Here is a 12069-nt window from a genome sequence, read left to right on the forward strand (position 1 = left end):
GACCACCTTCCACACCAGTCCTCAGACTCCTGTTAAAGTTCTGCATAATAAGAAGAGCCTGTCTTCTCTAGTTGAGGATATGCTTTCTCCACTGATTAAAGCTATGAGTCCCAATGCAGCACTGGAAAACTACATGCACTCAATAAATGCTTTGGGAGGGAGGAATAAATGGATGCACAAGCTGAAAGTAGCTTTGTATTGAGCATTAACAAAGACAGTAGTTCGCAGTTTTATGACCCTGTTTAAACTCTGCGAGGTGCTATTTTCTACATCGTGTTTAAGAAAATATACCATATAAGCTCAATGACGTGGTACTCAAGTCTAGTTCCATATATTCTACAGACTGAGATAGAAGGGTCTCTTCAGTCCAGAGATTTGAGACCAGCCTGTGCAACATAGTAAGATATCCACCTCAAGAAAAGGAAGATAGGGAGAGAAGGGAGGACGGGAGGGAAAGAAATAAAAATGACAATGTAACCACTCAAATAAATAATTTCCAGGGGATGACAAGTACCTGGATATAGCCCCTACCTCATCCCATAAACCCCATTAATCACTCCATCTGCCCCAAAGAGCTGGAAACAGCCCCCAGAGTCCTTCTTAACATTGCACTCTAGGATAGCATAAATTATGGAAGGCACAGAATCCTGAGAATAACTGGGACTGACTTTTGTCCCCATTAAATGATTTAAGAAATATAGTGCACATTTGCACACCCAGGCACAACAGTAATGTTACTATGCGTAGCTGGACTCCTTTCCTCTATGACAGTGGTTTTCAACCTTCCTAATGCTGAGACCCTTTAATACAGTTCCTTGTGTTGTGGGGACCCCCAACTATAAAAATAATATATTTATGTTGCTACCTCATAACTGTAATTTTGCTACTGTTATAAATCATAATGTAAATATCTCCATTACCTGATGGTCTCAGGCAACCCCCGTGAATGGGTTGCGAACCATTGCTCTATGACTGACATGCATATGCACACCCTTGGGCACAACAACAATGCTATGCTGTGTGGTTGAACCATTTCCTGTTGAACAGACCTTCCATACAGGTGCAAGATGGACACTGGACTAGCATGAGGTTCTTTGGACATGGTCAGTGAGAAAAATCTAAGCATATGATGACAGGCTGGCAGCCTGTGGGCTTCTGGGGACCGAGGAGAGATGTGAGCAGTGTACCTACATCAGTTTTCAGGTCAGCATCAAAGCTACTCAGGCTTGGAATGATGGCCACTCCGCTCTCCATGATGGCTCTGTGGAATAAGCCCTTGCTCAAAGGAGATATAACCTAGAAAGAGAATGTAGCCAGCAACAGTCATCTCAGAACCACACCCATCACATACGCCACCAATTCCTTCCTTAAAGTCACCATCCCAGGAAGCCTCCTCTGCTATCCAAGCTTTAGTCTGGAGAGTCCTCCTTGGGAGTTCCAGGACTAGATATAGAGGCTTGAATGAGTTGTTCTTTAATTTGTTTATGCTTTTAAGACAGGATCTTTCTCTGTAGCCCAGGCTCACTCCATCTTTCTGCTTCAGCCTCCATGTGCCAGAATTACAGGCATGTACCTCCATGATTGGCTTCAGGAAGACTTGGTCAGGTGTTTTGACATCATTTCTAGTGCCTTTACTCCATTGCTACTCTCAAGTCACTTAATATTTCCAAGCATCAATGTATTACTCTGAAACACTGTAGCAAAAATTGAATCATGTCATAGATATTTTTATTTAGAGTAGGAGAAGTAATGATTATGAGTGTCACTCAGTACCTGGTCAATTTCACTCATGAAGGATGACACTTGATTATATATACCTTGAGTAGTGTTGGGCACTGTACAGCAGAAACCCTCTTAGCTCACTATTATATAACTCATCTCTGACTAACATGCTGATTTATGTCAGGGAATTCAACCACTTGAAGACAGTAATTCTCTACTATATTCAAGCATTTCTATTCCTACCAGCTTTGTGCCAAAAGTCGGGTATGTTATTCCCGAAGTTGTAATGTCAGCCACACTTGTTACTGTGGCAACACAATCAAGGGAATATAATTCGAACCAGTGGACTTCACATGTGAAAAGAAAGCATTGTGTCTAGGGAAAGATTGATAAAGATGGGTGGCTAAAAAATATTGCTGTCAAATTTGGTGTGGAGAAGAGTGAAATCTTTGAGAGAAAACTGTAAAAACCTGCTATGCTGTTATAATAGTTTAAGTGTGGTTTTCTACAAGCTACTTTGTAGATATGTTTAAATGTGGGTGCTGACTATAAAACCTCTCAAAAACTATGCTCAAAGGATGTGAGTTCTGCAGCTGATCTGCACAAAAGGATCCATGTCTAAACTCTGGGCAGCAGACCAGCTCTAAAAGAAAAATGCCTGTATCTAGCTCTCTGTGAGGCATGAGCACCCCATGTGTGCATCTACACATCCTTCATTATTCATGCTTTAGCTGTGTTTTTCTAGTGAACAACGCTATGGTTTGTATGACACCCCCACCTCCACCACAGACGGTCTGAGTGCTAGATGTTTGGCATCCTGGACGGTACTATTGGAAAATATTGTGAAATCTATAAAGAGGTAGACTAAGAGGGAACCTGGCCTTGGAAAGGGTGCAAGTAGTTCTCAGGAGAGTGTGGTAATAAAATGAGTAGTTCCCACTGCAGGCAACTCTCCGCTTGTTGGTTCAAGATGTGATGCCACCTACTACCGTGTGTGTGTGTGGTATGTGGGAGTATGTAACTATTATAAACAAGTGCTGACCAGTCCTGATGACTAGATTATAAGGATTCAACTCTACAAACACAGGGATTTTTCCCCTCAAATTATCATTCATTATGTGACCTTAGGAACTCATCTAAACTCTCTTGGTGACTGCTGTCTTGTTCATGAAGTGAGACTGTGCCCCAGACTAACAACTTATCTATGAAGCAATATGTATTTTTTAAATGTGCATTCTACTCCAGTAGACTACCCCACACCCATGTGGATATGAGCAGCACAAACTAACTCAGTGGGTTATTAAAAATAAAGAAGGACATGCAGCTGGGAGAGGTAGAATTTGGAGGGCTTCAGGGGAAGAGTGAGGGAATGAATATGATCAAAATATATTGCATGCATGCATAAAATACTCAAAAATTAATAAGAGTTTCATTTTTAACCCTAAGGAAATAAGAATGTACTATTATTCAGCACAATAGCAGCATCCAAACGTAGGTGATGTCTTGTTTCTATGCCTATAACCGCCCTAGCCAAGTCATATAGCAGAAAACTCACAAGGCTAGAAATGCTTATGGCTCCTGCTGAGCCACCAAAGATGGTCACGGAGTCAGGGTTTCCACCGAAGAACTTGATGTTCTCCTTGACCCATCGGAGAGCAGCCAGCTGGTCGTGGAAGGCCCAGTTCCCAGGGGCATGTTGGTCCCGTGTGCTAGGGGTAAGAGGCAAAGAGGAAGTTCTTAGCTGGCTACACGTCCTGCAGTCCACAGTTCTCGGTCAGGCATGATCTGGCAGGACATTGAGAACCAGAGCTCTACAGGAACTGAGAGCAACAGGCTTAGTCCACACAATTCTGGTATTTCCTCAAGAATGGTGGAAGTTCTGTACTCCAGAGAAGTATACACACAATATGGTATGTCCAATGTTAGGGTATTCTCGGCTCCCCTTAACTCATGGACCCCGGAAAATCCTGCTGTTGAGAGTTCTCTCTGCCATGTAAGCCAGGCTTTCTTGGACAAAGCCATTCCAGTGAATGACAACATTCTAAATTGCCTAGGTGTTAACAATAAAAAGCAGTGCCCACCACAGCAGGTGTGCCCAACATGGCCCCAAGAAGTGTACAGCTAATACTCCTATGACCTTCACAGTCTTTGAGATGGATGGCTCTGGACATTGCCCTCTCTGCCTCTCTGGGTTTTCTCTCCCCTGATACCAAAAGGTTGACATCTAGAAACTGTCACCTGGGCTTCAGCATGTGCCATTGGAAGTACTGAGACCTGAAAGGAGAGAAAGACTGGGCTATATATCCTACCACCCACCCTATGCTCCTTCCATGCTGGACAGAGGGGTAAGGAAGTGACTACCCCAGTGGACACAGCTCTTTCAGTTACATCTGTGAGCGTACCATCAGGATACACATCTCATTTAAACAGACTAGGAAATTCAGGAACATAGGTCTTCTTGCTAGAAAGAATTAGGATTCAATGATTGTAGCCTCAGAATCCCTACTCCTAATCATATCCCACGTGTCTCAAAAAATTGCGTGTTGCCCAGAATTACTGAGCAATTCATAGGAAATACATGAAAATAACAGAGAGCCAAAAAAAAAAAAAAAGGAAAGTCCTGGGACCCATAACTGCCACGTGGTACACTTCTGAGTGAGAAATCTCAGGACTCTGTCCCCTGTCATCCTCCAGTTCCCCAACCTGTTCCTCCTTCTACACCTTCTGTCAGTTTGTAACCATGCTGGCTAAGACTAGTTTCTCACTCCAACCTCCGTCAATTTAACCTTCATTCCATGGTGGGTTCCACAGTGGCTCCCATTCCTCCCTCAAGGTGCAGAAGCACCTGGCCACATCATTAAGATCTCTAGCTGCAGCACAGAATTCATTGCCTGCCCATCCATTATCTGGGTGACCTTGGGTCAGTCATTTAACCAACTGGGCCTCAAATCCCTCAGTTGAAACTAACAGCAACAATACCCGTTCCTTGGGACTGCTAGAAATAGAGATAGCAAGCATACTGTGCTGCATTTGCTACCTCTTGCTTTTATGACAGCCCTTTGTGGATTCAGTAAGACAGCAGCAGCCTCCTTACTGGCCTACCATTTGTTAATGGACAGCCATCAAGCATGGTCTAGCCTCCGGTCTCTTCCAAAGTATTCTTCCAGTACATATCTCTGAGCAGGGTACTTGTAAGACCCTCGGTCTTTAAAAGATAAAGTTCCAAACTCCATGAACACCGTGGCATTATTCGCCTGCCCTATCAGACCTTTCAGAGTCACACAATTCCAGGTCACACCACATGTCTGTGTCTGTCTCCATGGCAGCCCAGTATGCCTTGTGAGTGCATGCCTTCTGCCCAGGAGTATGTGAACAGAAGTAGTGAGTGCCATCTTCAGGCTGACCCAGGAACATGTCCCCTATGTGGCCCTCTATGCTTTATTCATTGCTGGACAAATTCAAATCTAGTCAATGGCATCAGAGCCAAAAAATGGAAAGATCCCGGGGCACTGGTTAACCACACGCAAAGATTGTCCATTGCGGGCACAGCTTGGACTGCCCTTGATGAGACAGAGGTCTTTTTAAACTGCTAGGATTTGAGAGGTTTTATGTTACTGTGCTAAATTGACTAGCTGCTTAGGACCTAATTCATTCAATACCACTGAACGTTCCTTCCTCCTAAGGTAGCTGGCCGCTGGCCACAGCTACTTTATAGCTTCCTTTTGTGGTCTGGAGTGTCATTCACCAGAAGAAACTCACTTGAAGAAGCCAAATATTCCTAGACGGTACTGGATGGTCACAATCACCACGTCCTCATAGGCAGCCAGGGAAGACCCATCAAAGATGGAGGCAGAGCCAGTCTGAAAGCCACCCCCTGGTATCCACACCATGACCTGAGGAGACAGAACCACTCCAGTCAATCCCTTCCCATGCTTGTTGGGTTGTTTTTTATTGAGGAAAACATAAATGCCTCACTCTTTTTCAAAAGTAGGCTTTAAGGTCTTATTTTTTAATAAGGTTTTTGTGAGGTCCAAATAAGAGTCTGCAGTTAAAGCTTTAGAAGAGTGTTTGCTCAGTTCAAGTGCTTAGCGCTTGTAACTGAAGCCCATTGAGCCTGTGGACCACAGGAAGGCAGAAACCATTGTAAGGTTCACGTAAGAGCAAAAGCTGTGATGTCAAAACTGTCAACTTCACAGGTTCTAGAGCAGTCTTTCTCAACCTGTGGATCTCAGTCATCTGGGGATTAAATGATCCTTTCACAGAGGTCACCTAAAGACCATCGAAAACACAGATGTTTACATTACAGTTCACAACAGTAGCAAAATTACAGTTATAAAGTGGCAAAGAAAGTAATTTTATGGTTGTGGTCACAACATGAGGAAGTATATTAAAGGGTCACAGTGTTAGGAAGACTAAAAACTAGAGTCATCTAGGAGATAGGCTTCAAGGACAGCACGTGAGGCATTGTCTAGATTAGGTGTAGTTGTGAAAGACTAGCTACATCAGGATAACTGACGTGGAAAGACCCATCCTAATGTGGACCTAGAGGCCTGGACTGAATTCCCAGAAGAAAGCAGGGTGATCCTCAGCCTTCTTGACCCTGGCTCCTGGCTGTGGATCCAGTGTGAGCAAATGTTGCAGTCTGCTGGGGCTTCTCTGCCATGATGGACTGAACCTGGAACTGTGAGTCATACAAACCTTTTCTCCCTAAAGTTGTTTTGGTCTGGGTAGTTTAACACAGTGATATGACAAATTACTAAGACATTAGCTAAAGAGGTTTCTTCATTGTAAAAGGGGGCATAAGGGGGTACAGGAACTTTACCTTGTTTATGAACGATTAGGACCAATGAACCCAAACCTTATTTAAATAGCAGTACTATTTAAATCTTAATCCTTTGCACTCTTCCAACCCCATGTTTGAGACTACAGACCTGGGTCAGGGAAAGAGAGGAGAGCTGTGGAGGACAAGCCCTGACTCTATACAACACAGAGCAAGCATGTGCAGACTCCTAGTGCCTCAACTTTCTCATCTGCAAAATGACTTCAACCATTCTTACACCTTTTGTTAAGCAACACAATGCCCAGCGCCTGGCACACAATACATAGTGGACAAATGTTGCTGCCTGATACTGAAGAAAGGCTCTCCCATTGTGGAAGCATGGAGAGAGAGGATGCATAGAGAGAAGGTGCAGTAGGTCATAAAAATCTTCCTTCATTCACCTACAGGGTTCCTTATGTTCTTAAATGAAGTATTTGACATTAGTACTTGACTGTCTTAATTAGGTAAGAAAAGTTGAGTTATTCAATTATACTCTTTTAAAAGGGGTTCTCAAACTGGAAAACCAATCAGAATCCTTTTAAAGTGTATCTTTTCTAAGTTGCTCAGACAATTTTATTATTTATCAGAAGGGGAGGGGAGACAAAATGAAACAAAACTTGAAATCATGACCATTGAAACATCCAGCAGAGACAATGACAGGGAATAGCTACCATTATGATTTTTAAAAAACAAGTTATTGTGTGATGAAATTTCCCTTACCCAATAGATACCCCCTTTCCCATCAGGTGCCCAGGCCTGCTAGTAGATGCTCAGTGAAGCAGGCAGCCTTACCGGGAGATTGGAGCCATTGTTGGCATGAGCTGGCGCATGAATGTTGAGGTACAGACAGTCTTCTGAGACTCCAAAATTAGGGTAATGCACTTTGAGCATTTTTTGATTAGTGGAGAGCCACTCTGAGTTCTGAAAGCACCTGGGGGGCAGAGAGAGAGAGAGAGAGAGAGAGAGAGAGAGAGAGAGAGAGAGAGAGAGAGAGAGAGAGAGAGAGAGTCTGTCCACAATCTATGCCATCATGCCTTCCAAGGAGGGGAGGGGCGGGTTCTTGGGACAAAGACAAGGTCCAACCATCACTTCTGAGCCAAGAGGCATGTCAGAACTATTGGTACAGAATCTGATTGCCCGACCTCTTCTTTCAGAAACAAGCAAACTAACAAATGATAATTCCCATTTACCTTTTACCCAGTTTCTGGGTAGGAAAGCTCATTTTCCAAAATAATAGTGTCATTAACCCCAAGGACCCTCCTGCCTATACCCACCACTGAGTAGCATAGCAAAGGTTCTCTCCCACCAGTCTCTCTTCTACAGCCAGGGAAGCAAAGGGATCTTCCTGCAGTCTCCATACCAGGAACCAGATAGATACAGGAAGACTCCCGTACCCCAGCTTTGCACAAGTACCCTCTGCTGGATTGCTTCTCCTAAGATGTTATGGCTTACCATCATCCCTTTCTTTCTGATTCAGTCCAAATACCCCTCCTCCAAGAAGCCTTCTGAGATTTCTCCAAGTGACCATAGCCCTTCTTTAGAAATTCCCACAGAACATGTGCTATGCCCTAGAACGTGCTCCAGGCTTGCACATGACATTATTATCTTCTCCAACTCAATGAGAAGCTAAAAAGTCTATGAGTCTAGATTAATCGCTTCTGCTCTTCAGTCCCTAGCACAAGTCTGACACACACTAAGAATGAGAACAGACTACATTTGATCTCAGCCAAAGGGCTAATGGGTGACTTAAGTGAAACTGTGTATATGGATGCTTTTGCTATACATAAGTGCTCAGTTATTATTTCTTGTTTTCTTGATAGACGAGTGAACACTGGTGAACAGTGAGAAACCACCACTGGAATATATTCCTTCTTGGGTGATTATGTTTCTGGCTCCTTTAAGTGTTGTCATTCGTAAATTCAGGGTTCATTTACTATCCACAAAGGTATACCTGACCTTTCCTTAAAGCTGGGCTGGGTGCTTCTCTGCTCTCTCAGTTGCCTTCTCTGACCCCTGGTGGTTTCCTTGGCTCCTTATATTTTAATTATCAATTATTTGTCTCTGTCCTCTGTCATTAATGGTCTACATGCTCCTTAAGGGAAACTGTGCTGACATTTCCTCAACACACAATGATCTTTGGTTTTTCTTAACTTTATAATGTGAAAAAATCAATATGTACTCCACAGAAACCAGGCTTCAAACGCTGAGTTTTAATCTTTAGCTGGGTGAACGTTATGTTGGCCAGTACCCAAGATGCTCGGTTGTGTAGGTGAATGGCCATGGTGTCACAGGGGCACATGTATTATATGATTGGGGGTTGATGTAGGATAGGGTAGGTAAGGCAGGTGAAGTAAATATATTTTCAATTTACAATGCCTTAGGATGTAAACTGAAGAATCTCCTTGGTCCACTGTGGAAATCCCCAAATCCTAATGATATCCAGTTCTATAGTTGGTTCTGAATGAGTTGATAAATGAGTGAATGAATAAACATAACCAAACCAATAAATAACCAACCAATGAGTTTCTTCATACTGTTTTCGGTCCACAGGTGAACCACATGAAATCATCTTTGGGGGTGTAGGGAATGTCCTGGTATCGAGGTACTCCTTTAGCCCCGTGTGACCCAACCTAAGGACTTCAGGAAACCAGAGTAGAACATCTCTGGGGACCTTCAAGTCTTCCTGCCCCACACAGCGTTCTATCAGTCTTCCATAACTAACATGGTAACTGGTTACCCACCTAGCCTTGGACCCCTTCACTGGCTGGAAGCTACCTACTGCCCTTGTGCCACAGAGGCATCTGTGATGGTTAACCTTCACTGTCAACTTCACAGGAATCACCTAGAAGATGCTCCTCTGGGAGGATCTACCCTAAATGTGACCTATGGGCTATGGTCTCACAGTGAAGAAAGGGGGAGAAAATAGCAGAAACACAGATTGCTGTCTGCTTCTTCATCTGCCCAGAGGTGAGGAGCCCCAGCTGCCATCAATCACCTGCCTCGACAGACTCTGCTACAATGGTGTCTCAACTATGGGCCCAAATCAGTCCTTCTTCCCTTAAATCGTTTCCAAACAAAATTTGGTCACAGAGACTAGAAAAGTAACTAATACTGCAGCCATGTTGTCATTACACAGGCATTTATGAAGTTCCCCCTGTGAGCCCAGCCTTGCATTGAATCCAACTGAGACCTCAGGAGTTAAGTGTGTGTGTGTGTGTGCACGCACACACACACACACTGTGGTTTTGCTCTCTGAATCCCTCATCCAGACTAGCCATAAAGGCCAGCTCAGGGCAAAGGTCACACAGAAACACACTAGGAAAGTCTCTTTCTTTGAAAGATGTGGGAGGCCATCATAGCACTTCCAACACCTGCTCAGGGCTCAGAACCCCACAGAGATTCCAGATCACTCAGAGTCTTGGGCCCAGCCTAAGGGGTTCTGGTTTGTGATGCTTGGAGGAGGCCAGGGGACACGTTCAATTTCTAACAAGGCTCCAGCAGTTCTGATGAGCAGCCAGTGTGGGAGTCCTGAGACAGGAAAACACTCACCCAGGTCTGTGTTCCTCCCACCTCCGGGTCCTTCTTTCCTCTCCTCTGCCCTGGACATCATGAACTTTATTCCCCCTCAGCCGTCTCTCCCAGTCCCCAGAACCACAGGCCACCTGTGACTTACAAATTGGGATATGTGGTGGCTTCTCGAAGGTCATGCCAGGGGCTCGCAGGCTGTGGATTGGAAAATCTCAGGTCTCCAAGAGGGGGTGCAGCAAAAGGGATCCCCAGGAACACGTCCACAGGTTTGGGGGTTCCCAGCACGGTGACTTGCTTCCCCTTTACCCATCCCAGCCTGGTATACCTATGTGGCTCTTCAGTCACAGACCCTGAGGAAATACAAGGGAGGACTGAGGAGCAGGCTAGACAGAGAGAAACCATCAGCCACCCCGGGGCTCCCTTTAAGGGTGTTCTTCCTCCACCCGGAGGCCACAGTAGCTGGGTCCTTCTCTTTGAATCAAGGTCCACTTTCCCCAGGATTGTTTGAGAAGCCACCACCAAGGGGGCCTGCCTCAGTTGCTCCTGAGAGCCCACCACCACACCGAGGAGCTTGGGAGAGGCCTTTCTTCTACGCCGCAGCTCTGTGGATGCCTGGACCCTGCCAGATTGATTGCACTTTTGCCATTCCCACACTCACCGCAAAACCACCACATGTCAGTCATTGCCTGCAGTTACTGGGTGGTGATGTTTTTTTAAACAAACTGAATATTTTCTTTACATTTTAGCCTAGAGGAATCCTGAGCAATCGTATCTACAGAGCTGTTGTTTGGGTAAGTTAGATAGCTGCTTTGGTTACGTACAAAAACTGAAATATATCAGTAAGAATGTTTAAAAAAACTCCTCATGATAAGGACAGCTGAAATCCGCACTTCTCCCTCAAGGAGGTTGAACACGGTACTTTGGTGACTAGGCATGCAAGAATCTTGGGTTTGTCACAGAATACGACGCCTTGAATTACTCACTTAACAGGACCCCGGCAGGAGTTTTGGCACTACCTGTTCTGTCACTTGTGCAAGTCCTGTCTCCACAGGCAACACCACAGAGTACACGCTCCAGTCCACATGTCTCCCCGGTACCCAGGCTGGTGTCTTTCCTTGCGGGGTGTGAGTAACCCCAAGGACAGAGTCAGTCTGTCTGACTGTCCACCTCTGAGAAGGAGACTCTGGTCCCAAACGTTCAACAGTACTGGACACTGAAGCCCTAAGGGTCTATACATCCCACAATGGGCTCCCAAAGACCTCTGAGAAATCCATTCATTTCCCCTAGTAGACAATCCTACCATTTTCTCACATCCTGAGAACCCTCGTCTCCCACTGGCCATCTCACCCCTCATGATGGCTGCAAAGATCCAAATGGCCCACATTAGGGCCTGTCCTGGGTGCACCCAATCCCCGGTCATCTGGTTGGCCTGCCTGAACTGTCTGGATATCCACAGCTGCTGCTGGCCTCAGAGAACTTCAGTCAGGGACTAGAAAGTGCTTCCTGTGAGCAGACAGGTGCTGAACAAGCAAGATACTGGATGCAGTGAAAACATCAAAGCTAGATTTTCGAAGAATTGGCCAAGCGAGACTTTCCTGTTCTGATTTACATATGAAGTGGGTAATGATTAACACTGACACTGAGAAAAAGCATATTATAGACTGGTAATTCATATGATGACAGAGTTGAAAGGCCTTTTGGGAACCGCTAAGCCAGCATGGGTTAGACATCCCCTTTGTTGTAACAAAACACCCAACTTAAAAAAATCCAGGAAAGGTTTGTTTGAGCTTACAGTTCCAGGGGGTTCATTGAAGCTGACATGTGTAGTGATAAAAGGTTTTACCATGAAAAGCAGAAATCAGAGAAAGGGACATAGGAAGAGGCCAGAGAGAAGATATCCCCAAGAACCTTCCTTAAGTGATGACTTCCTCCAGCTCTCTCATCTCCAAAAGCTTCCATAGTTTCTCAAAATAGCACCACCTGCTGGGAACACCTGATCC

The 12069-nt window shown here is 44.8% G+C and overlaps 1 protein-coding gene across 1 annotated transcript in view; it reads right to left on the minus strand.

Moving 5' to 3' along the window:
* Ces5a (carboxylesterase 5A) overlaps positions 1 to 11581 on the minus strand; it is a 29871-nt gene extending 18290 nt beyond the window's left edge. The window contains exons 1-6 of the mRNA XM_040735311.1: positions 11417 to 11581; positions 10215 to 10419; positions 7334 to 7472; positions 5482 to 5615; positions 3278 to 3431; positions 1192 to 1296 (exon numbers count right to left, since the gene is read on the minus strand). Of these exons, the coding sequence (XP_040591245.1) occupies positions 1192 to 1296; positions 3278 to 3431; positions 5482 to 5615; positions 7334 to 7472; positions 10215 to 10419; positions 11417 to 11489 (810 nt within the window). The 5' untranslated portion in view covers positions 11490 to 11581. The remainder of the gene's footprint in view (positions 1 to 1191; positions 1297 to 3277; positions 3432 to 5481; positions 5616 to 7333; positions 7473 to 10214; positions 10420 to 11416) is intronic.
* Positions 11582 to 12069: the final 488 nt, after the last annotated feature.

This window comes from Mesocricetus auratus, unplaced genomic scaffold (genome assembly GCF_017639785.1).
Source record: "Mesocricetus auratus isolate SY011 unplaced genomic scaffold, BCM_Maur_2.0 Super-Scaffold_100045, whole genome shotgun sequence".
Taxonomy (NCBI): Eukaryota; Metazoa; Chordata; class Mammalia; order Rodentia; family Cricetidae; genus Mesocricetus; species Mesocricetus auratus.